Source organism: Barbatula barbatula, assembly GCF_947034865.1.
Source record: "Barbatula barbatula genome assembly, chromosome: 7".
NCBI classification, from domain to species: domain Eukaryota; kingdom Metazoa; phylum Chordata; class Actinopteri; order Cypriniformes; family Nemacheilidae; genus Barbatula; species Barbatula barbatula.
Window position 1 is genome coordinate 15,792,886 of NC_136770.1, and position 27,370 is coordinate 15,820,255.

The 27,370-nt window shown below is 39.8% G+C and overlaps 1 protein-coding gene across 2 annotated transcripts in view; it reads left to right on the top strand.

Moving 5' to 3' along the window:
* her6 (hairy-related 6) overlaps nucleotides 1–9,708 on the top strand; it is a 35,390-nt gene extending 25,682 nt beyond the window's left edge. Inside the window, exons 3-6 of one of the 2 annotated variants that reach the window (XM_079459535.1) lie at nucleotides 8,208–8,331; nucleotides 8,462–8,557; nucleotides 8,665–8,752; nucleotides 8,884–9,707. In XM_079459535.1, coding sequence (XP_079315661.1) covers nucleotides 8,224–8,331; nucleotides 8,462–8,557; nucleotides 8,665–8,752; nucleotides 8,884–9,401 — 810 coding nt within the window. In that variant the 5' untranslated portion in view covers nucleotides 8,208–8,223 and the 3' untranslated portion in view covers nucleotides 9,402–9,707. Of the gene's footprint in view, nucleotides 1–7,987; nucleotides 8,332–8,461; nucleotides 8,558–8,664; nucleotides 8,753–8,883 lie in introns of those variants that run through there. The other variant, XM_079459534.1, reaches the window with a different exon arrangement.
* Nucleotides 9,709–27,370: the final 17,662 nt, after the last annotated feature.

Below are 27,370 nucleotides of genomic sequence, written 5' to 3' on the forward strand. Positions count from 1 at the left end.
TATATTGAAAATGTAATTCATTATGTATAGAATATGTATATGTTAGTACAATCAATTAATATTTAAGTGCTTCTGGGCCAGTTTTTACATAAGTTTTTGGATAAGTGGCCAATGTTTACTTTAAGTTTGAAAACCAGAAGATGTCATAAATAAAAAAAATATATAATCAAATTAACAAATTTTTTGAAACACTTGAGAACATTACAAATACTTTTTACAAAGTAGCTTCAAATGGAATTGTATGTTTTTGGCAATAGTCAATAGAGCTCGGCGACAGTAGCTTTCAGAGTAATTGTTTAATAAAATGTACAGTACTGTGAAACTATTACAGTAAAACATTGTTTATTGCGGTAGAGAAATGGGAAAAAATTACAAACACTAAATTACTGTAAATGGCTAGTATAAAGTGCTCATAAAGTTTCCCTAAACTGAACTAGAGGGTGACACTAGCAAAATCAAGGTCATGAGTTTGATTTCCATTAAAGAAACATACCGAGGCTGTATACATTCAATGCAATTGGTTTAAGCATCTACCAAATCTAAACTGTAGAAACATTGAGTTTGACTTTGGTCTCTACCCTACCACACAACTAAGAAAGGAGGATCACGCATTTTCTGTCACAACCACTTACATCATGGGAGCCCATAGCTGCTCATAATCCCCTAGCTGGAACATTCATTAGAAACCAGAGCTTTGTACCCGGGGAGCCAACCATGACTTTCCCAGGACAATTAAAGTTAGTTAGGAGGAAAAAAGATGGGATTCACTGAGGAGTGAGGAAGGATAGAAAGAGAGAGCAATGGCTAGGGAGGGAAGGATGAAGAAATCCTTCACAGTCTGGCAAGAGATGTCCAAACTAGATTGGACCTGGATTATCTATTTTTCTAAAGGGATTTATAGGTTGATGTGTGGGAAAAATCAACCCTGTTGCACATTTATGTCTCCGTGTAATTTATGCAAAGCTTTTTAATACGCCATTGAGTGACTAAATACTGTCCAGTTGGCTTCTTCCTTCCTATGCTAAATGAAATTAACCCAGGAAGCTCAATATCAAGTGAAACGCAACAAATGTCTAAAAATAAATAATTTAAGTTCCTACAGGAGGGGAGTCTGTCTGACAGCAACCTGTAAGGAAAGGGGTGTGTACTGTGTTTGACTGGGAAGAGGATTTGTGATGGTCTTTGAGATAAGGGAACATCTCCTTATCTACAGAAGGACCAAGTGTTACAGATGTTGTTATCCAGTCTGATCTGTCAGAGATGCACTTTAATGCAATTGTAAGTCTGGCCCCAGGACAGTCAGATGGATGATAAAGCAGATGTTACATCTAGCAACCGACTGAACCTTTGACCACATCTTGACCTTATAAGCTTTAGTTGTTTACAATTTGTGTTATTGGAAAAACGTTTTATTGAAATGCAGCTATTGCTTGTTCTCAGCTGTGTGTGGATCTATTTTTTATTTAACAATGAGGATTGTGAGTGTTCTTTTGTGCAATACAAGCAGGTAAAGAGTTGTTTTACAGATTTTTTACTGAAAATACTGGGGTAGAAGAAATCATTTGAACGTTAGCAAACAAAACAACAAACTTCACAAATGTGTGCTTGGGGATAGTTACCGTTTGCTTTTGCAAAAAGAAATGAAGAGACTGGTGATGTGATACAAACTGTAACAAAAGAGTAACAAAAAAGTACTTGGAGAGGATGTTTTTGTTAACATTAATTCTACTGCTAACAATAACTACCAACAAGCAATATGGTTTTTCAGCATTTCTTTTTTTTGTCAATAGTAGTTAATGCACATTGTAAAATTTTACAAATTTACACATTTTTATTGAAAACATGAATCAGTAAATGTCGAAATTAACATGAGTAAAGATTAAAAATTGCTTAAAGATTAATAATAAGGCATTGTTCATGTTAGTCATTAACTAATGTAAACAACTACCTTGTAAAGTGTTACCAAAAAGTGATGTCTTCTGTATATCTCACCTTAATAAAAACAGGCCATGTTCAATGGATAAAAACTGAAATAAAATACAGCAATCTTTGATTATTTGATTATAGATTAAGTAATTCTTGTTTTAATTCCTATTCTAAGTGAAACTTCAATTGAAACCGATTATAAGCTTTCAAACATCAGTCTTCTACCAGCAATGAGACTGTAAACTCTGAGGGTGAAAGTTGATGCTTCAGCAAGGCTAAGCTAGCCACTTTGTCCAAGAGGAGACAATGGACTCTGAATGGGTGGAGTGAGACTGAGGCCAGATTCAGTGTTAATACAGCCAGAGGGAAAGGGCAATGTGATTGGGAGGTGCAAGGTGAAACCTGGTGAGAATGTGCCAGCGATGAGGTCATGTGTGTGAGTGCTTCTGTGCGGGGTGCAATGAATAGCCTAGGCTACAATGAGCAACAAGCCAGGAACTCAAAGGCGGCATATGATGTCATGGGAACTTGTAAGTTGCTCCTGGATAGAAAGAGAACCGGGAGAGTTTTAGAAGGACTTTGTGTCTGTGTTAGCGTATCAAGGTGGATCAATCTAAAATCTACATTGAAGCATCTTTTCTCCCCCTTATCAAACTGCAGTTAAAACTTGTTGAATGATCAACGTCTTTTTTGGCATTTTCTGAATAGTGGCATAAAACAAAGTTTAGCTTTTTCAATTATTTATATTTTCATTTTAAAACTGGCTTTACGGATATCTAACTTTATAATATTGTACAATAAGTATTTAAAAATAAATAAATAAAAGTGTTTAAAAGGCATTTAAAGAAAAGAATTATGAAACAAATATGTAAACTTGCTGTGGCAAGAAATGGGCGGAGACAAGAGGAGCATTGTTGCTGTTGTGTGGGGGTCTGAGTCGTTTCCAGTTCCTCAGATCTTTTAGACAGTGGCACTTGACCTTCTTTGGTACCAAAGGAATATGACAGCCGTGAAGTGGAGGGAAAAAGGCGAGGAGAGACAAAAGCCACACAAAGTGCAGCCTGGCACCAAATAGTTAGTTTGCAATCAATGTCAGTCATCCCTCCTGTAGAGACAGTTTGATTTCTACTTTTCAAATGAGGCGTTTATTTCAAGGCTTGATAATAGGGCGGCGAAATTGAAATTGGCAGCTCGACAATCTACAGATAATAGTGCACTGCACAGGAGATCATGTGAATAGTGCTTTTTACCCCCTTTTTGTCCAAGACTTGGGAGAGAGAGAGAGAGAGAGAGAGAGAGCATTTTGTGTAGGAGTGTGAATTTGTGTGTGTGTACGCGTGAGAGGAAGAGAGAGAGAGAGATGTTTGGATGTTAGAAATAAAAAAGGAAGAAAAAGTAAAACGAAACAAAAAGCGTGTAATGTTGGAAATAGGATAGAAGTGCACTGGGTGGGCAAGCTTAGAGGGGGTAGAGCTCTTTAATGTTCCTGGCAGAGACCCAGCGGAGGTCTCAAGGTTATCCTGGCTTTGCAAACTCCCACGGGAAAGGTGGTGGAATGAGAGGAGGTGGCTGGGCTGAATTGAGGTGGAGGGAATGGGGGGATGAACTACAATGTTTTTCAGGAGCCTTGCTCATGAACCGGGAGGATGTAATCCAGGGACCTGGTTTTGCTTGAGGTGGAGGTGCATCTGATGCTTAAAAATTTTCATCAACACCTGCTTCATAAATGATGCATTAAAAACTGTAGCCAAGTATCTAAAAGCTTTTTTAATATGCTATTGACAAAGTTATTTTCATCTTACTAAACTTGAATCTGTTTGATATTTTTAGTCTATCTTTTCTAAACAAAAACAAGAGAAAATAAGAATATATATATTAATCACACAAAACATTTTGATATTTATAAAATATTTAGTTTTTCTATAAGGTGGTGTGAAGCATGCATTGCATGTTTTGTATATAAATAAAGAAACCAGTGAAAAAAATAGAATAGGGGAGTAAAATCTTTACTGATGTATTGATATGTAAAATCAGCGGTGAACCCAGAGGTTAGTTTTTCAGCAACAACTGTTGTTTGTTTACACTCCCTAAGACTGTTAAAGATAATTATGCAAGACATTACTGTCAACTAAAGTAGGCCCATGTCTTCAATAGTTTATCCACTGTAAACAATAGGATCTCCTGACTAGGAAACAGGCACCTTTAATTCAGATGCAGCAAGATCAAGATCCTTTTCGTAAACAAAAACCAATTCCTCAGCCATTGTGTTGAGAATTTTACTTTATCTGCAGGGTTTGGTAGATACCATCAACAGTGAAAGAAAGACATCTATCAGTTATCAGCTATCTTAAACTTTGACGCCCCTGGCTTGTTAATTCACTCACCACCCAAACCAGTTGAGCCTGGCAGCAAGATACTCATCCTTACGCCGTGACCCATGACCCAGTCTCTGCTGCCTCCTCCACACAAACGCACAGCCCCTGGTACGCTGCTCCTTGGGAGAGCGCTTTATGGAGAACTTGGCTAAGCTTTACTAAAGATCCCCCCCAAGGCACGCGCTTCTCCCCTGCTACAGAATCTGCAGCAGGAGCCGAAGCGAGCCCGGAAAGGCGTGAATCACCACTGCGCCAGGCATCTGTTTGAAAAGCTCCCCAGCCCCTGCTAAGTACAAAACGCAGAGCGCTGATGTCTGCGAGGCTCGTGTTGACCCCGGGTGATCCGTGTGTGTGTTTGAAGGTGTGTTTTCGTCTCAGGGAATTTACATGTAGTTGTGTGCAATGTGTGCGTGCCCGAAGTACATTATGAATCGACGCTTTAGCACGCCCCTGCCTCTAATCCCCGCAGGCCCTCGAGGCTGTACTGTTCAGAGCTCTGCTGCTGCGTGCGAATTGTGGCGGCTATGTTCCACCACTTGCTCTTGTGAAGGGAGGCGGGCGCTTCTACGTCTGCTCCGTGGGAAGATTGCTGGAGGGTCTCCAAAGCAACTCTCACTCCCCTCTCTCATATCTCCCACCTCTTATTTCTCTTCCTTTCTCTCTCTATGTACATGAAGGGTCTTGGTGCTGGAACAAACTTCGGCACCCTCTCACATTTTTCGCTTCAGCAAATGGTTGTCTTCGCATATCTTGGTTACAGGCAATATTAGTCATACTTGAAAAACACAGACTGCACACAAATACGCAAGAAAATATTCAAAACCGACGATTTACTAATACTAGTAGCACAAAGTTCATCAACTTTTCGTTCACATATATGGATACCTGCCAGTGTTGTGCAGATGACCCCTTGAGTGAGGCTGACACTACGATATCCTCATTGCCTGCCGCCCGACCTCTTCAAGAGTTCTCCATGAGCCGTCAACAGCAAATTTCTTTTGGCAGCTGGCACTCATCAGTGGCTTACACATTAACTTTTCACGGGCTCTGTGATTGCAGCGCAGCTTGTTTGGGAGCATGCTATCTCCCACTTTCTCACGTACTTTAGTCTTGATTACATTATTGCTGTGTGTGAACAGCCATGGTTGAGAGACCTCGATAAAGATATGATTCTGACGGAGAGAGGAGTGGGGTGGAGTTGCACTTGAAGGGGGCCGCACGGGGAAGTGTGTGTGTGCTTACGTGATAAACAGAGATAGAAAGAGAGATAGAGAGGCAGTGATAGAAAAGTGGAGTTTTGTGGGTTTTAAACCAACCATGGAAAATTCTTCAATAAACACAACTGAGAGATTTTTTTTGTTTGAAAGAGTAAATTAAAGTGCTGCATTAACTATCATTTTCAATGTATTGCCATTTAAACATACTGTAGGGTACAACAATGATGAACTCCAAGCATCAGTTAATTCAGAATCGGGGATTCATGCACAATAAAACAATGAGCCAACTTTTTTATATAGACACAAGCATGATCCCACTGCAGGAAAACAAACACGGGACTGGAAGCTTCCATTTGCTCGGGGTGAGTTGATAAAGGGAGGGACAACGTAACGTGCCCGTAATTCAATACACCCTCTAGATCCCCTGTGCAACACGAGCATGAGAAAGTTACTCATGCGGAGACGAAAGGTTTCTGAATGTACCGATCTTTGTCTGCTTGACATCAATACATTTGTTTTGCGAGTCCTTTACAAGTGTGAGAAAGAACGATGAATCGGTTTCGCAGTGTAAACAAATAGCGACCCGAGTGGTTATGTGGAGGTAGAAAATCATAATTGTTATGATACAAAAAAGTCACACACCTCACGACAATTAACCACAATTGCAGTAACCATTGCTTTTTTATTTGTAGCAAAATCACAGTAAGCACAAATAATAATAATTATAAGTATAACTGATAATAGTTTAACCATATTTGCAGTAGGCCTATAACCATGGGTGTCATGTACTTTTGCTTACTATAATAAACCCATGTTTAATCTTCACAATCATGTTTAGTCACGCTATTACAATTACACATTTTATATTGTATTATGCCTTCCAGAGTAAAGTTAATTAGCAACTGTTACACAAATAGTTGTACATCGTTGCAATATGTATAGCCACTATACAGTACGAAATGTGATTGAAACACACCAGTAATATTCCAGACTGTTCAGCAGCCTGTCATTATGATGTATCACGCTCGTGAACTGCAGTCGAACCCCCGGCGCTCCGTCCCGCAGACGCGCGCTAAAGCCGGCAGCAGCAGCGCCTTCCCCCGCCGCTTGCGCGCCACGTGTCGCGGGATCCGCAGCAGCTGGAGACTCTCACCCCTGTAAATGCGCATATCAGAGGGCTGCCAACCCACTCCACTCGCACTAACCAGCGCCTTTCCTGTGAGTGGATTATGACAGACCGTTAACAACTGTTCGTCTGTTAGTTTATGATGCAATATAGCAATAGTGCAATAGAGGTTCGGGTTATCGTTTTACTGCCATGGTTATCTAAACTACATTTCCACATTCTGCATTCTGTTCTCGTGTTTACCTTTCTATTACAATTCATCTAAAATTATGCAAACTGTGTGATGTTTCCGGCATAGTTTCATCATGTTTGAAGTTCGTACTTTGTTTCTAGCGTTTTTATTACACGACATAAATGCATTATTAAGAGATGCATTCATTGATTATTTTGTTTGCGAAGCACGTTTGCTAATCCAATGATCATAAAATCATGACCTAAATGAGAGCGCTTCTGTCAGACGCAGTCAAGGACGCTATCCGTGCTGCGCACGCTCTCTGTCTGAAATATCTTCACACTGGCTCGCATTCCGATAAGCCCGATCGAGCTCTCGGTAGGCGTGGTTTTCCCAGGCTTTTAGAACAGCAGCTGCTATTTACCTTCCCTCCAATGTAAACCACCACCGCCACCCCTAGCCCGCCAGCCAAACCTCAACCACCTCGGTAATAAAACATCCTGGCACGTGCTCCACATTCACAATAGCTTTCGCGAGCCGACAGATGTCAAAATGCCAACAGCCAGAGACGCGCTTAAAGAAATACAGTAGTACTGCCTTGTCAATGGAAATTCTAACTAGATATTTAAAAATACATAAATGTGTAGTTACAATTCGTTTTGTCGAGTTTATATTTACCAAATGTGTACATTCAGATTCTGACGTAATATACATACTATTCTGTATATACAAATTATACCAATATATGTATTTATTTATAATAAAATACTTCATTTATGCCAGACTCTCAGACTAATTTGATTTACTTATAATAATTTTAATATTAATAGTAAACCCCTTATCTTTTTACGCAGGACGCTAGCCCATTGTTGGTTTGTTCTTATAGTTTCAGTAGATGTAAGATGTGTATTGAATTATAATTACAACGTTATCTGTTTCTGTTCGGACTGTCTCTTAAGTGTTAATATGTAAACTGAATGATTGAAGGCAGTCCCGGTTGTGCCCTAAACCCGGCCGCGCGCCATTGGCCACCCGCTCAAACGCTAAACAACCAATGGAGGGGCGCCGACCACGAGCCATCCTCCCCTCGGGCCGCGTGTCCCTCGCGCTGATTGGTAGAAAGTTACTGTGGGAAAGAAAGTTTGGGAAGTTTCACACGAGCCGTTCGCGTGCAGTCGGAGATATAAATAAGACCAACACGACGCTGAGGTAGGCAGTTGCTACGACCGCTGGCGAACGGTGAAATCAGAGACTGTGACATCATCGCCGCAACAGTTGAACTCGGGACACTTCGTAAGGATATCCATTCATATCTGGAACTGTATCGGCGTACTTAAGATTTACTCGAACAGAAGACATTATACTGGAGGATTTCTTTTCAAATCTTTAAGGATATTCCAAGAGAAGATGCCTTCCGATATTATCGAAAAGAACTCATCTTCTCCGGTTGCAGCGACTCCGGGGAGCATGAATACAACACCGGATAAACCCAAAACGGCTTCAGAGCACAGAAAGGTATGTATTTATACCATACTATAGCACACGTTAATTCTCAAATGCGCATCGCATTGCGAGTAATTGAAGTTTGGTTCCCAAAGCGGTTGGATCAGAATGCATGTTGACGCGTGCTTGTTTTGCTTTTTAGTCTTCTAAACCCATAATGGAGAAAAGAAGAAGAGCAAGAATCAACGAAAGCTTGGGACAGCTGAAAACGCTCATCTTGGATGCTCTGAAAAAAGATGTAAGTGCTGTAAATCGTACGCTTGAGTCTTACAATTAAATGCGTTAATGTTGATGTGTCGCTTTAAATGGAAACGCGTCCTAAGTCAAACTCTTATTTTAACACAGAGCTCCAGACATTCTAAACTTGAGAAGGCAGACATCCTGGAGATGACAGTGAAACATCTGAGAAACATGCAGCGGGCACAAATGACTGGTAGGTCCCCACTAGGAACTTCGTTAGGACTTCAGGACACTCCTGTCGCGTATTTCCAAATGCTTAAAAACAGGTTTACATAACGCATAAGGTTCTTTCATGTGATCGAATGTCTTTTCATTTACCAACAGCTGCCCTGAACACGGATCCCACCGTTCTTGGGAAATACAGAGCTGGATTCAGTGAATGCATGAACGAGGTGACCCGGTTCCTGTCCACCTGTGAAGGAGTTAACACCGAGGTCAGGACCCGGCTTCTGGGTCACTTAGCCAGCTGCATGACACAGATCAACGCCATGAATTATCCAACACAGCACCAGATACCCGCAGGGCCTCATCCGACCTTCAGTCAGCCCATGGTTCAAATCCCAAACGCGACTCAGCAAGCTAACGTTGTGCCCCTCAGTGGAGTCCACTGCAAGAACGGGTCTTCCCCAAACTTGACTTCTGATGCAACAAAAGTGTACGGAGGTTTCCAGCTTGTACCCGCAACAGACGGACAATTCGCTTTTTTAATCCCCAACGCTGCCTTTGCACCGAACGGCCCCGTTATTCCAGTGTACGCCAACAACTCCAGCACACCGGTCCCAGTGGCCGTGTCTCCGGGGGCGCCGTCCGTCACGTCAGACTCCGTTTGGCGGCCGTGGTAGACTATGGCGTAAAAACTCTTAAAAGACTCTTCAAGACAAATGACACTTGTTTTCTTTGATCAGCGTTACTTTTTTTGTTCTTTTTGTATCAAATGTGTTTTAAAAGATAATGCACTATATTTGTATAGCTCTAAAATGAGAGAAGTTCATATTGAAATAAGTTTTGTATTGTTGAATTCCGTTCATTGCATTTTTATATTTGCGGTATCTTTTCTACGTTGTGATGCCAAAGATATGTTGAATGCGCTTTCAAGTTTCTTCTTTTTGGAAGACAAATAAATATAAAAATAAAACATTTGCCTCCGTTTTTAGTTTTATTCTAATATTTTGTGGGTAGTAACTTTTAGAGTAACGGTTACTAACCTTAAAATAAACAGGGTTGTCTTATAACAAAAACTAATGTATACGCTAGTCTGGAAAGAAACTTTTCTGGTTTCTCTTCAACGCTGTAAACAAACACGGAAAGATTTAGCAAAATAATAACCAAGCGAAAAAAACATTACAAGGCATCCAGAGAGTTGCAACTCATGTCATACAAAGTTTTATACTGACTTCTAATGAAAGCCTCTATAAGATGCTTTGTTTGCACACTTCAAACCAGTTTCGAATTGCATTGTGTTACTTTTAACATAAGTAAATGTATAAATCGCTAACAAATCTACAAAACGACTCAAGTGAGTCGTGCGAGTGTAGTAAAAAAGCGACAAAACCTTTCATTATTATATCTGACGACAAAAAAAAGACGAATAGCAAATAATGTAAACATGTTACAATTTTACAAAAAACTATGAGAATATATTTATTTTGAAATAGGTTTTCATCACAATGATCTTTTCATAAACTTTATATATCTGTCAACTGTCTATATGTGCGTTGTGATTTTTCCAGGATAATTGCTTCAGCTACACAGTTTAGTTGCCAAGGAACAGTTGCAAACAATTTTATCACACAGCCACATAGCGCCCTCTAGCAGTCAAACCGTGAACTACATCAGCCAAAGATCTCTAGACTGGTCAAAGAGTCATTCAGTTAAACCATGACAACTTTACTTGAATGTTCACATTATTTATTTGTGTTTGAATCATTTAAAGCTTAAAATAAATGTAATAAATCGAAATGTATCTGATAATTCGAATTTACCAACTTGAGCACTATGCTTATATTTTAGTTTGCGTGTTGTAGCATTGTGTGATTGTCCGTGTGAACACAGAGTTGTGTATACATGTTTATACACAATTCTAATGACTTTTTTGTGTAACATGGGAAAGCAATTGGCATGATAAAACGTTTCCTTCTTGATGCGTCCCGGTGTTTCCCAGGTGCGTGCTGCCTAAAGCTATTCCAGTGTGGCCATTCTTTGAAGGGGGCATTGCAGGTGTTTGCAATTACTTGCCATGAGGCACAAGTGTGGATAAGTGCAATCATTTTGAATTTCCATCACACCTTTCTTGGTGCCGAACGTATAGAGATTAAAACCACATGTTAGAAAGCGAGGGCCTGCTCATCAAGACTACATGCAAAGTGTACAGTGGGGGCAGTTTCTGTTTTGCCCACCTTTACTTGCCCACCATCTTAACATATTGTTAATACTGTGGCAAGCCAGGCATCAGTTCCTGTTTATTTCAAGGTCGCAGCTGGATTCAGAGGCAAGCGATGCAACCCAGGAAACTTACCCTGCTGCAAACCCACTCCTGGAGGACAGCTTTATGAGCATCTCGGGTTACCAGCGTACTGACCACTGTGCCGGGGCGCCCGTGCACATGTCACAACACGACCCGGGGTTAGCCACCATGCACGTCAATTAACTTTTCCCACACTCTGGGCAAATGCAAGAGGCTCGAGAAGAGGAAAAAAAGAAAAAGGGAAAAAAAGAAAAAGGGCTAAACGAAAGCCCCCTCTCTGCTTCCTTCTTGGCTCCTAAGTGTTACCATATGGCGTGATCTCTCTCTGTGTCTTTCTCTCTCGCTCTTTCTATCTCTCACTTTCCTGTTTTCTCTCTTAACTCGTCATCATTACCGCCTTGTCTTTGATTGTAGACTTGACAAGTCTGGGATTTATGATTTAAGCACAGGGATTGCTGTACCAAGCTCTGGACTCGATATGCAGCCCTTCTCCTCTCCAACCCTCTCTCTCTCTCTTTCACTTCTCTTCCCTCACTCACCCTGCAGTTGCAGGGGAAAGGCTGTTTTCTGGCAGGAAATGAATAGCTCCCAGATGAGCGGAGGAACCTGAGAGGTCGTGAGAAAGAGGCGAACCCCCTTCGCACAGCCGGCGTACTGCCAGCCGCCGGGGGAATGTGGGAGAGCGTCTCTCTGACACACGCACCAACTCTCCCGCTGCTTGCCCAAACACCACCACCGCCTGCTAGTGAACGCTGACACAGAGGGCCCGTCTGAGGGGGTACAGCATGGCTGATTGGCCCAGTATGTGGGTAGTTAGACAGCAAAGGCACGATGGACTGAATGTTAGATGCTGTGACAAAAAGAACAGTGAAGTAAACACATTTACAAAGTATTTATTCAGAGAAAAGATGTAAAAAGGTCAAGATGACATGGACAGCAAAACCTAATAGTCTGAGGAAACGATATTGATTTTGGAGTGTCATTCCTGACAGGTCCTACAGGTATATTATATGGATAATACAATATATGAACAGTTTGGTTCCAAAATCATGTTTTTATTATGTTATCATGTTTTATTATGTTAATTAGCTGTATTTTTAATTTTTAAGGCTTAAATCAAAACAAACCAACTGCAGTTTGATTGATATGAATTGGAATGCACAATAAATGCAAAGAAGACTAAAAACTTTTTATTTAAATTTTTATTTAAAACGAGTTATCTCGTTTTGGAACCAAACTTTTCATATGTGCTCACGCTAGTTCAAAACCCTTTTATGGCACGGGTGCCATCGTTCAGTATAATATTTATAGATAAATGTAAATTAATTCAAAGTCGCTTTGGCTGAGGATCTTCTATGACCACAGTAAGGATATAAATAATACACTGTTGCTTTTAGAATACGAAAGTGATACAACAGGTGGTTCGGCCACATATATGTCCCCAGCAGTCCCACATGCAGTCCCACATGACTATGAAAGTAAGTGGTACACACAATACTACTACGTTTGTCATTATACTTGAGACAAAACTGTTTTGAGAAATGTCTTTTTCATTACCATGCCATGTTTCACTTCTGTGCTTTTTTTGTAAAAACAAGACCAAACTTTGATTGACACTGAGAGCCCCTAAACAACTTTTTCCAGTTCCCAGACAGGAGCACCAGCGGTGATGAATTTCCTTACTGACAGGAGCAAATAAGGATTAATATGAAGGACCAATTGGTAATCAGACTGGCACATTTGGCTCTGTGAAGGAAGGCGATAACAAGAGCGGTGCAACACAAAAAGCTAGAAGGCAAATGCAAAAACGTCTCAACATAGAGATACAAATGTGTACAAAAATAACATCCTTTTATTGATTTGAGCAGGGTCAGATTATCTAAAAAAATCACACTTAGGTTCAAAATGGATAAAAATATCCATGTTCAAAAACCCATGAATGTCAGTAATGCATTCAAGCAGGTGTGAGGACACATGTTTCCTCTAAAAGGTCAGAGTAAAATCTGTCATGGGACCCTTGGAAATCTCCTATGTTTGTAAGACACACATATTGCTAATGTTAAGACTGTTATTTGCAGTTATGTAGCTAGCTATTCTATTAATTCAAACATGAATTATATGTCATACTTTAGACATGTTATATAATATATCAAGCAAATGTTTATGTAATGTTTTGCAGTCTAAATATTCATTCTATACTTAAAGGGGTAGTTAACTTCCAAATTTGCCCACATTGACTTTCCATAGTCATTTTTATTCCTAATGTGGTAAGTCAATGGGGGTAAATTTCGAATTGATCTACTCTTTTTAGTGTTACTCTTCCCTAGTTGATTTATTTTTCTCATTTTCATTGTTCTGGACTTTTCGGTAACGGATAGAGAGGCTTCAATCATGGTAAAGGTTCAATGAGCTTCTGAAACAGGGATGTGAATGGCATTATCCCTTCGCCTCGCACAGGTCCACACAAAATGGTTTAAGCTGCAGCGATGCTTCCGTGGGCCACTGTTTAATCCCCTTTCTTGTATAAAATCTGTGGCGGGGCTGCTACATTGCTGGGCAGTGCGATAGTGCGCTGGTGTGACAAGTCTTTAAAGTGCCATGCCGCTACCTTTTTTGTGGGAAAGTCTGTGTGTTTATTTACATTCTTGTCGTTCATATACAATACAGAGCTTTTATTCTCATCAGACATAATGAAGTGCAAGGGGGCATTTTGATGGGGCGGGCATGCTAAGATTGTCACATGAGACATGTTTTTCTTTCTTGCTTTCTTTTTAAAGGGTTAGCAGGCTAAGGGATTGATGAAGCACAGTTATGTTTGAGCAATAGTTCTATTTGTTGGAATTTACTAATGCCCCCTGGTGGTGTAAAAGATATACAGCACTGCAGTATCTGTGAGTGTTTCTTATTAAAGTGAAAAAAGTTTATGCAAAACTGTTCATGCATACACTGTCCCCCAGACTTCTGTGTCAACAATTTTACAGTATATTCTTTGTGCAAAATGTTAATTCTTACTGCAAGCTGACCCACCTGGTCTTCATTGAAATATGTTCTTGTTTCAGCGAACTGAGGGTAACAGGAAACCCAAGCTTTGATGGCCCCCAGAACACCTCCAGTACCTGGACTGGGATGGAGTTTCAGATGGGTAAAGGCATGCAACATGAAAGCTGCATCACTGTACTTCAATTCAAAGAGAAATGTCTTAAGCTACATGGAAGCTAACAAAAAAATGTGCATTAAATATAACTGTTTTCATGGCATAATAATGATTATGGAAAATAATGATTATGGCAAATAACAAGGATTAAAATACACCAAATACGTCATGCTCTAACCACTGAGCTACAGTACAGGAAATAATTCCATATATCTTTGTGTTTAGCAGAACAAATACATTTATAGAGGTTTGTACCAACTTGAGGGTGAGTAAATGACAATAAAAAATATCGGAAAATATCTAAAATATTTATAAATGTTCTTCATAATTGTTTTTACAATAAAGCCTCTGCCTATACAGTCAGTCTAGGTAGATCAAAACAATTATCGACAAGTTAGAAAAAATATATCCAATATCAAAAGTCTTTTTAGCTGACTGAAGTGCAGAAGACTGAGTATCCTGTCTCCACGTGCTTCAATGCAATGTGGCTTCCTTTTAGCCCTGAAAGCCAGGACCCTCTACAAACGGTGTCAGTGTAATAAGCAGTGACTTGAAATATGTGGCGTCACTGAACTGCGGTTTCTGTGACTAATGTTTTTATAATCCTCCTTTGAGCAGTGCCCTGTTTCTAAAAGGCATCAGCAGTATTCAGTTGGTGTAGCCTTTTAGGTCAAAATCTGCCTTAATTTGCATAGTTAAGGTGGGTTTTCTATGTATAAGGCTTGAGAGAATGTTAATAATAGTCAGGTTGTATTAACATCTCTGTTCTACTCTAATAACTGTGTGATCTCAACGTGAGGAGGAGCGATTTGACTTAGATGGCAGGATGTACGATTGTTTCTCTGTCTTTGCCTCACAGATGCTCGTGTTTTATCACTTTCTTAGCTCATATTCATTTAGGGTCCACACATTCATTTTCTCTGCACCCATGAGAGGTTAGTAGAAACACCTGTGCATTTGTAGAGGTTGTTTTCTCTTATGGATTGTTACGTGCACTTGGGGTATATACTTTATTTTACAATCTTTTGGTATGTCTTTGCCTATATAAATTCATTGCATTGACTGTAAAGTCATTCTTTGTTGCCATTCTTACTATTCTGTCTGAGGACTGTACGTCTTGTGTCCTGCATATCAATGCAACCAGCAGTAAAAATGTAGATGTGTTGTATAAAAAAGACCCCTCTTGCTTCATTTATAGACATTTGTGGAATCTACACGCCACGAGAACATCTTTTCAGGCCGGTGTTAAAACTTGAGCTCCCTTCCATAAATGTTTCAGTGATACAGTTCATTTTGCTGTGTAACCCCCCAAATATCCCTGTAAATCTCTACCTTTTGTGGCGGCAGCAACAAACCTGTAGTTCCCAGAATTCCTTTTGACAGTGTGTTGTGCTATACGAGACAGCAGGCCAGACATATAGAAATCTAACAAGACTTTTTCCTCTGCGGTGCTTGTCTGGTTGAACAGTGAAGAAAGACATGTAACCATGGAGAGATGATTGTAAAGCTCCACAAAACCATGGGGGAAATTTTGAGGCTTTAGTTTCTTAGCCAGTAATAGATGTAAAGAATATTGGAGTACTACAAAAGGGACGGACACGGATCAGACCTCAGAAGAAAGTGGAACAGGTGGTCACTGAAAACACAGAGGGAATGTGAAATCATTCTGTGGTGTAGATTTCACTGATAGAAACCCGAGGGCTTATTTGCTGCCTTGTCCCTAGGAAGAACAAAAATATTCCACGTTCTTATGTCCTTCATGGGAAAAAAGGGATACAAATTTCCAGCGAGTGGAAGACGTCACTCTGCAGGCCTCTATTTAACCGAAGATAGCTGCAGACGGATGAATACTCATGAGAACATGAGTCTCAGCCGATAAAGATCTCCCAGATACAGAGTCATATGTATACGTGCATTACATTTTGTAAAATATGTGTATAATTTCAGAATTACTATCAGTAATAAATGAGAATTACAAATCTAATTGTATTGAAAATAAAAAAATAAAGGTGCTTCAAAACGTTCTTCACGATGCCATAGAACATTTTTTTTCTAAAAGAATAGTTCAAAAAAGGTCTTTCTTTGTGCCTAAGAAAGATTATGGACATTGGATGTTAAAGGTTCTTTATGGAACCATACAGACAATAATGGTTCTTCTATGGCGTCATGTAGCATGTAGTCAGAAGAACTATACTTCTTAAAACTATTTCTAAACTATTTCTTAACTTTAATTTTTGAGGCAACATTAACATTTTTCATTTAGTTTAAGTTTTTTCAATATTTTTGGGTCAATATTTGATTTGGTTTCAATGAACAGAAACGTTTTTAAAATTTTCATTTTAGTAAACTAAAATAACCTCGCTCCACACCAAAAAATACCAGATCAGGGTTAATCGGATGCAAATTATGGGTCTTCTGTGGGTTGTGTTATGTGTTTGAACTTGTGTGTTTGCCTGTTCATTCACACACCATTTTGTGTGTAATCGTAGATTCGTGATGACAGACTACCTGAGGATACGATGGGAGATGTTTAGAGTGGATGCCTCAGGTGCGAGATAAACTGGAGGTTTAGTGAATCTGAACGTGTCAGGCTGGACAGAAGGATGTATGTGTATGGTTCTGCTTAAGTGAGCCTGAAGAATCCGTGCGGAACTTGCCTTGGGAGAATGAGTCCCTTTCATCACTTATAGCGTGCAGTTTCTCTCTTACACAGGAAGTTTAAAAAAAGATTGGATGCAGGCACACTGTCTTTCACCCCACCCCATCCCTCTTTGTGCACAATAATGGTACACACACACATACACCATCACAATATGTTGCCAGTGTAGCAGGTTTTTAAGCTTGGAGCTTATGTAATTACTTCTAATGGTTTCCATTTCACATGTTGCATATCAAGACTCTGAGGTCTTCGCTATATAAATAGTTTTGAGGGTTTAATCATTTATATTTTTTAGACTTCAGTATTAACGGTATATATATTTTTATGCATCAGCATGTTTTTTATAAGATTGACAAAATATGCGTGTCATTTTAAAATATCTCTAGAGACAAAAACATTATCACGTGTGATGGGATCGTTGATAGTGGCTGTTGAGAGGATCTCAATGGCTCTAAAATTCTCAAGACTGTGACCAGAGGGACCTGCACAGAAAGAGAGAACCCTTATTAGGCCTTTGAGAGCATGGAGAGAATAATAACTATTTAACCTCAACATCTTTTTGCCCGCTCAGACAAGATCTTAGAGAGACAATAGAGCAAGCGCATTTAGAAAGTGCTCTGCATCAGGTACTAATGAAGCTTGAAGAGCAGAAGAAATCCCTGCGGTGTGGAGCATCATGTTTCCCCCATAGCTTTTCTCAAAAAACAATTTATCTGTCATCTAACCGTTCCTTTGCTTTCCTCTGGCCGTACACGGATAGAGTGACGGTAGGTAAAGACGCGCAGTCCAGTTAGACTCAGGGCTGTCAGAGGGGACCACCTGCATCGCCCCCATTTTCCTGTTGGATTATTCAGGGTGCGGGCCAGGGTCTGGGGGGTTGCTGGTGGAGGTCCCAGGGTAGAGAGTGAGTGGCGTGGAAAGCCGAGCTGGCGTGAGGTGCCAGGAGGGTTCTGCCACATACTGCATGCTCCCCGTGCTGCCCCTTCACAGTCACATTGGTTCCGTGCTGTGCAGCTGCCAACCCGTCTTTCATGGGCCGGCCGCCCGGGCTGTCTCTCTGAGGTGGGTGCTCTTTCACATTCAAAGCAGTCTCGCAGAGTAACCGCACATTCCCATACAAAACCTCAAAGATCCCCGACGCACCCCCTCCTGCCCCACGCCAAGCTAGGCATAGCTTTCCCACCAGCAGCAGACCAATGTGTTTACCCCATACGCTAATGCGAAGGAGATGGGCGAAGTCCTTCCATGTAGTGTCGTTCAGCGAGGGCACATTCCTACCTTTGTGTTGCAAACCATAAGAGTTAAGGGCTCTCAAGTTTTCAAACACTAGCCACTGAAGTGACAAGCGTGGTCCAAAAACTGGTTTGACAGGATTTCAAGTCATTGCTATTGAAGTCGAGTGCTGTATCCTTTTCCTTTCTGCATATACATATGTGTGTGCCTGTGTGTGTGTGTATGACCATGCAGTAAGTTACAGTGATATGTGTTTGTTATAAATATTGCATAGTAATAAATATATTCCAAGTATATTCTAATATTCTTATATCAGGAATTAATCCTGCATATTCCATTTTATGGCACAAACATCTGACGTGCATCCGTTTCAACGCACAGCTAAAACACACAGCCACGGTAAAAACAAGAGACCATTTCAGAGACCGTTTTTCGGATTATAAAATTTACTATTTATAGGTATGTGTTTAAGTGTAATTATTCTTTTTGTTTCATTCTGTGAAGTACTAATAATATTGTTCATCAAATTTCAAATAAAAGTTTGCATTTATTTGCAGAAAATGAAAATTGGAGAAACAGGACAAAATAACAGAATCTTAATATTTTTTCCGTGGCTGTATGTTCTCATTTCTTGAAATGAAATTTCTCAACATTTTGTCTATATCCTGATTAAAGCTGAAAGGTTTTTAGGTAAAAAAAGAACTTTAATCAGTTATTGAGCAAGTGCAAAAAAAACAGTGTTCAAAACGGTCTCTTTACCTTACCCACATTCACAATTTACTAATATCGATTAAGAATTTGAGCAGTTGGGTCAGATTTCCCAAGACACAGTATGTCAGTTGATGTCATTTGGCTTCAACAACAAAAAACATTTAATTGTTTTTATAACACTTTTTTATTTGATTTATTATGGCAAAACATGGCAACGGACACTTAACAAACAAACCAAATGAGATCTTTCTCTAGCCCAAGTCATTGCATTCTTCTTCTATTTTGCATTTATTTAAAATGTTAATGCTAAAGAACTGTCACAGAATATATTTATAGATTAAGAATGCATCCACCAAACAGGAAACTCTCTCCAGGCTCTCTCATAGTATTCATGATCATGCCTCATTCATTCATCATTCATGTGTCTTCCTACTTGTCTAATTCTAAAATTAATAGTTTGTTTTGGTTAATTATCTTTGGTCTCACCATTTCTTAACCATTGAACTGTGGCTGACTCATTGGGACAGAAGTCAATGTATAATGTGCCTTTTTTGACTTTGCTCCTCATTACCACAAACTCTTTAAACTAATAATTGTTGGCATGCTTTTGTTTTCTTGCTGATTCAGCTAATTAGGGATTAACTCCAAGAGCCTTTTCTCGGGTCTTGGCAGTGCCACTTTTTGATGGAGCAGTTCTCTGTGTGTTCTGTGAGGAGCCTTTTCAAACAGACGTTCATCAATTTCCCTCGGTCCTTTTCAAGGTGGCAGATTTGCAGTCCTCAGCATCTCTGGACTGTGATTGAATCACATTTGAAAAGAAGAGCACATCAGAGATCCCCCCGGTTTCTAAGAATCAAGCTGAATGCGTAAGGTGGGGGTCCTCTAAGATATTTATTGTGGCTGCCTTTAACTCCCCTCATGGCAGGTTTGAGAAAATTCAGGCTGTAGATTTAGACTGTTAGACTTACCCCAAAACAGCAGGCTTGCTCCCGGGCACTCTGACATTCTAATCATAACCCTGACGGCGTGCCCGCATAGAGCACGAGCTCCTGCCATGCCAGCTCTCATTGTGTGACAGGAGAGAAATGAAAATGGGATTAAAATGGTGGATAATGGAGGGAGAAAAATCTATTTCACTCCGCAAAGCCACTCAATGCAATGGCTGAACTGTCATGCTGCATGTGAAAAGTGTTTGGGGGTATGAGAGGAAAAGAGCTTGACTGGTTAAGGTTTTAAGTGAGCTGTTATTGGTTTATTGTTGTATTTTATATAGTTTGCATTTTGAATCTTATTTTGTGAAATCGCCTCTCAGTTGTATATTCTGACAGATGAAACAGAAGCAGATGGGGACTTCTGCTGTCTTATAAATTCCCTGCTTCTTAGATGTTTCACTTGTGAAGAGACACATTCTTCTCTAGACTTTCAGAAAATGTACATTATTGATTAAATAAATGTTGTATTTCTTAACTGTAAGTTGCTTTGGATAAAGCATCTGCTAAATGAATTAATGTAAATTGTTCAGATTTGACAAAGTGACAAGGTCTACAATGAAAGGTCAGAAATAAACATTTTAAAGTAATGTTTCATTATGATTTTAATAACAAACATATTTCAGCTATATGCATATCCCTATTCTCCTCCTGTTTGACAACAAAGCACTCTTTTGTCATTATTTAACGCTTTCTAACAATTTTAAGAGAAACATTTGAGACAACATTGATACTCGATTGGTAGACAATTTTTCTAGGAACACATTGGTATATAAAATTGGTATAGACTGAATGCAGTGTAAGAGTAAATATTGCTAACCGAACAATGGCGGTACCCATCTATAGCGGTTCACTATTGAATAGACACAAAACTAACGGGTACCATGTGCCATAGTTCTGTTACCAACATTCTTCAAAATATCTTCTTTTGTGTTCTGCAGAAGAAAACAGTAATACAGGTATGAAATGACATGAGGTTGAGTAAATGATGACAAACATTTCTTTTTGGGGTGAACTATCCCTTTAAATGAAATACCTGAGATTAGCTTAGGGTCTCCAGAGCTTTGACAAAGAAACCACTGAACAAGAAAAATGTTATTTAAGCTCATGCATTTTCATACATTTGATTTGCAAGATTCTGCATTTGTATCCGAGCCCCACAATTCTATAGCCAGGAAGGAGAGCAGAGACTGGCGAAGATCGTCATGACAAGAGCATAGTGGCATTCCAGGCCACTTGACAGCTCTCACCCTCTTGATTGTTTGCTCTGGCCGTGGTAATCTAATAAATGTTTAAGACTATAATCAATTTGCAATGCTTGACGGGCATCTCCATGATTCGACTTGTAAAAAAAAGAAAAAGAAATACTCTTACAAAAAGAAAGAGTCTAAGAAAAATAGTCTGGCAAATAATGGCTCCTGGAGTATAAATCTTATTCATGGCGCACAAAGTGGTCATTGGGCGAATAGAGGCAAGAGCCGTGGTGCTCTCATTATCTGCTTGGCTTTCTTCTGAAGGGTTCTGGGATTGGCTCCCTTTGAGAGAAACAGCAGGTAGCAGAAGAGTGTCAGGTCAACTTGAGGGCCCCAACTTTCCACCCCATCCGCTCGCTCAATTCTTGAGAAACCAACCGAACTCCGATGATGTAAAAGAGCAAAGCAAAGACATTTATGTAAGAGGTCATCCAGAGCTAATCATTTTGTGTATTAGGGATGTAGCTTTTAAAAAAATATGCTTGTAGTATAGATGTAGTTTCTTAATTTCTCCAAGTTGTGATGTTCTGCTTTTTGCATTATATATAAACTTGTTTTATGAATTATTAACCACATTAATCATATTATATCTTGAAAGGTATGAACCTTTCTTAGATTTACCAAGATACTAAAATAAAGTGAACATCATCTTTTAGACAATGTAAAATTTGTATTGCAATTCTCATTGTGATTTAAAGTTTTTTCATACACACATTTTCATACACTGTTGTTTAGAGTCAAGAATGTGTGGTTGTCAACATTGAGGGTCTAGTCCCGAATGACATGCTTGATCTTGGCTAGATGTTACTGTATAGCTGTCAATGCCAAAGCCGCTTCCTGGCTGCCTGGGGTGTCAGGAACCCGCTCATTACAAAATCACAGACAGCCTTTTTATTCAGATTATAGTTGCACACTCCCTTTGATTTGTCTTGTCTCTGCGTTCCCCCTCATAGTAGAGAGGAGCATCAGCCCTGTGGGAGGCTAGCTTCTCTCGCAGAACGTAGAATGGAGCTTCCCACTTAGCGCTGCGGCTAATCGAATAACAGCCCCAGCATGGTGCCCAGCATGAGTGCTCTCCCAGCGGGATGGTGAGGGCAGCTCGATTGGGGTCTGCAGGTATTTTTCATCCCGCCTGGCAGGCGAGCTCCAGCATCCTGCTGCTGGAAATTAGTCGTCGACTGGCCTTTCTTTTTGCTGGTGTCAGACGTGGGCCCCTGATGAGAGATTTGTTGATATGATAACTCGATTAGGCCTCGGGCTTGAGGGCATTGTGGCAGAGAGCCAGTGCGGGGAGACTCCTGCTTCTCTGGGGAAACAACAATTCCACTTACCAATAGTTGCAACCTTAGAACCGGTGCTCTAAGATATGTTGCTACTTTGGATGACAGCATTTTCATTGAAAATAAAAATCACTTAAGAGTTGTCTGATCTATTCCAAATCTTTCTCTTCAAATTATTTCAAGACCACAATATTATCGATTGGCATTTTGTTAAATATTTTTCACCACTCTGTATACTCTTACTTTGATCATTTCTGGCTACTCCCTTGTGAAACAAAATTATATGGGAATATATTGGAAAGTATAATGCAAAATGTATTGGATGATACGTTTCTCAATATTGGAACCAGGAGCTTATGTTTTGTCAATATATGAAAAGCGACAATTGTCAAATTTATATGAAATGATATAAAAAAATGGCAGTAGTTAACATAACGGAAATTTTTTCTTTGCACAAAAGGCATTCTGGCCAATCTTATTCTTGATTGAAACCTGTGTCTCCTGAGCAATGAACTAGCAACATTTGAGCAATAATATTTTACACTTTCTCAGGCAGGTAATCTGAAATATATTTGCTAATGTCTAAACAATTTTAACATTAGCAGTATGGGGAAAGAACACGTCATTGTATTATTATTAAAAGAAAATATGATTTTGTCTTGTTCTTTTGGTAAACCAAAAGTCAACGGTGTGCAAGTGTCTTTAGATCTTTGGTCATGGCCACAGTGGGATTATTTAGCCCCCCAACTGTACTGTTTGGGAGAAAACTCAACACACATAACGGCCATTACTATATCTTGACCCTTAGGGAGTCCGGCTAGAATTTCTCCTATGCGAGAGAAGTGGGAACTTATTGGTACACAATACTTTTTTTCTGTCCTCTCAAATTATTTGTGGCATGGCGTTTAGGGGCCATTCAGTCAATTAACTTCACATCTCCGCTTTACCAAACAACAGTGTCCAGCAATATGGGCAGGCTGAAGACCAAACAGAAGCCTCCCCTTCCCAGTTCAGCTATTGAAGACCTTCAGAAAAGACACCAAACAAAGGCCAGCCCTTCTCTGTCTCGATGACTCCTCTCTTTGTTGCTCCTTCGGCCCTCATAAAGGAAGAGGGACGCTCTTGTTTGCCCAGGAGGTGGTTTAATGGCCCTGGGTGCAACAATGGGGCCACATTCAACCTCACTAGAGAGACTCATTGTATGGGGCTGCTACCAAAGAGCCGGGTCCAGGGACATTCCCACTGGGTCTAGTGAATGGCAGCGAGGCATAGGGGGTAGACTCAGGGGTAGAAAGGCGCCATTGAGGTGATAGGCAGGTTCCATCTGCCCCCAGAGCCTCCTCACCTAGTCTTTCGGGAGGCAGGGGCCTCTCCCACCACAATGGGCAAATTTAGTGTGTCGGGCTGGCTTAAAATGCTCACTTTAGAAGGAGCCATTGAGGGAAATATCAACACAGTGGACGGGGGTATTGGTTTATTCATCCACTCCGGCCCCTTTCCATTGACTAAGTTCCTTTTCCTTTTAGTTCCTTTCTCCTTTTCCCCATTCAGAACGCTTCTCTCATCCCCAAAACTTCAGACCACGCTATTTTTCCCATACCTTGCAAAGGGGCGGATGACAAGAATTAAGTTAGTTCTGCCACAGCCCCTCGTTTTTGTGTCTTATTGGTTGTGGCAGGTATCAGGGGCAGTGATGAAATGGGCCATTAATCAAAACAAAAAAATAAAGGCACATGAAGTATGGTGAAGAAAATTTGGGATTATTACACTAACACTGCCATACTGAGACCTATGTTATTACTTTGGTTAAACTCTTACTGTAGAATCACTGTTGAAGACATTTTAAAGTAATCCAAAACTACCTTTCTAAATTACTTAATCTGTTCTCATTTTTATTTAATTTATCTGTACGAATCAACATAGTCTCAGATGCTCTCCAAAAATGGCTCGAAAAATTTAATTTAACAAAATGAGAAGATTGTTAAAATATGAAAAAGTATGAAGCTAATAAATGTTGATTTCAAAGGGAAAATTATGTTTAGAGATAATTTAATCTGAAACGTTTGACTTCATATTGCAGTCTTGGTTTTAATATTGACTTCTGATTAGACTTGAGACTTGGGAAGCTCAGTTTGTGATGATGTTGATATCTCTAAACTCCAAAACTCTTCATGAAGACAAAAGAGAGATTTCTGGATGTTTTTTCTCAGGCCAAATATCTAGGGTTCATATGCTCTCCATTTTAATCTCACTGATGTCTAGGAGAAATAACTTATTAAGATATTGAAGAGGTCTCATCTTTGATTTTATTTCTTATGCGATGGCACTACCGTGATAATACCATGGTATTCTTTGAAGTACCTCTGAGTGCCATCAGTTATCAAATATGTAACACAGGTACATACATTTCAATATCGTGGAATTGAAATATAAATTGCTTGTATATATTGTATAAAGCATTGTATATATGATAACAGCTCTCTGAGGAGAGTACTACCATATCATGTCAACAGATATCAAATTACTAATGGTACAGATGCGAAAACACACAAAAGAGAGTCACACAAAATACCTCTGCACCTCCATCTTTTTTCAAAAGAAATCATTTATAAATCTTGCTGTTAAAAAAGAGCAGCCAGACAACAGCCGTCTGTGGCTACAAGCTCAATCCACTGATGGTCTCTCAATGCAGACCTTTGGAAATGGGCACCCAGTTTAGCATCAGTCCATGTGAAATGTCAGCTCCAGGACCAGACCAGGGGGTAAAGAAAGGCCCAGCAGATGGTCAGCTCTCAGAGCTCCTAGTGGGGTGTCTTTGAGTTCCTGCTGTGCAGACACCAAGTAATCAAGTTATGTGTAGAAAAACTATAAATGAGAACATTTATCATGTTGTGAATACTGATATATCGTTTTTTAAAGAAGGAACCGCTAAGGTCCTGGCCATGCAAAGTGACGTTGTCTCAGATTCTATTTCTCGGGGCGAGTTTAATAAAACATTATTAATTAATAGCATTCCGACTTTGTGATTCAAGTGATATAATAGATATCATTAAGAATCCAACCAAACAGGATCAGATCAAATTAGCAGTTTATATAAAAGCATCAGATATGTTTTCTTATTTTATTATAATTAAAGGCGATATTAAAGTGCACAGTAATTAACAGTTCAACAAACATGTTATTTATTCTGCAAGGCAGTAGGAATGATGACCCTACACAATTATTTACTATTTAGCCTTGGCACAAAAAAAGTGTTTAGAAATGAAATTTTGCTTTAGGAAAGATGCTGCAACACTGATAAAAGGCGCACACTCTAAATGTCAAAATTCTGTCTTTCTTCAAACCTGAAGGAGATCACTAGAGATTATATAATCGTAAATATTATTTTTCAGATCCAACACTGCAGCATGAGTTAAAGACCTGCCAAACCTGGTTGTGAATTACACTAGTTTTTTTTGCATGGTATCTGCCTTCAGTAAAGTGAAAAAGAGCAGCACTTCAACCGCTTGTAGCCAGGAGGTACTAAACAAGTGCCAGACTTTAAATCATGAAAGCTCTTGGCACAAGGGAGGCTTAAGCTGAGAGCTGTGAGCAAAAAGCAGCCCACTTTTTTCCCAGGCAGTTTATCAGCGCGGGGTGAGTTTAGGGTGCAGCTACTCATAGCGGCGGATCCCGGTAGGCCTGTGCGGAAAATCAGTATGAGTTTGGTTTTGATGTGGTTGAGCTGGAGCAGCTTACATGTGATCTGAAATAAGACTGAGGTCTTTCTCGGTTTCGGCGTAACCTTGACGCGATGTGACCCACGCTTCAGAGAGGGCCAGGCGGGGGAGAAAACGCTTGTGCAAACCATCTTTTTGATCTTTTTATATCAACAACTTGCAGCTCTGTGTTATCTCTGTGCCTCTTTTATCGGGGTTGCCCGTGTTATGTTCTCAGGGTCTCATGGGCATGCTAAATACGAGCACTGGAAGAGAAGATCAATAGGTCATGTCTATTACAATAACCTGAATATATACAATGCTTTTCTTAATACAAAGTAACATTTTATTTTCAACTTTGACTGAAATGTAATGTTGTAGGTAAATTCAGAGCTGGAAATGGATGGAATGCAGGAGGACTGAGTTCAGGGAGCAAATTTAAAGGGAAGATGGAACTCCAGCTCAAATTTTTTAATTCATGGGATTGCATCTAAAAACTTGTGAAATTCTCTACATGTCCCAACTAGAATCCACCCACTGAATCTCCACCATTATCAAAATATTTGAACAATCCAAAAACCTTATTGCATATTGAACATCACTGACAGTGAGCAAAACTCTTTAAAGGAGCAATGTAGAGATTTTGGCACCATCTAGCAGCAAGGTTGCGAATAGCAACCAACGGCTCACTTCACCTCCCCCCTCCCTTTCGAAGCACATGGCTGCACAGAACTAAGATGCTGTTAGTTTCTTTGCAGAAGGATATGACGTATTTATGAAATTCATTCTGTAGAACAGTTTGTCCGTTTTGGTATACTGTCGAAAAAAACACAGCGAATTCCATGCAAGGGGACCTACGGTGTGAGTAGATAGATATAGCTCATTCTAAAGTAATGAAAACATTACGCTTCATTATGTAAGGTCTCTATACACCTCTGAAGCCATAGTTTTGTACTTTTTTATAATTATATATTAGACATTAAAACATTATAATTAGATTGCATTTCTGTCAACAAATCCTAATAAAACTATACACTTGACCTTTAACAAATTGCAGAATAGTGTTCTCTTCACAAATGTTTGAGTGGAAATCAATGCGAGAATTGCGTGAGCCTGACTGAGCCAAACAGGATAAAATTGAACTCCCTTCAACAGTCACAATCTACTGTTGCAAGGTCAGGAATGCCAAAATAGAAACATGATGCAATGTCATAGCAACGACAGAAAAACGTTTCTCTCATAAAGTACCTGCTCCGAGCCTCAGTCTCAAACTTATCCCCTTCTGCATTCACACCAGTTTTATGAGAACAGGGGGGGGGGCAAGAAAACCAGTTAGCATGAACCTCACAATGAAATCAGGAGTTCTAGAC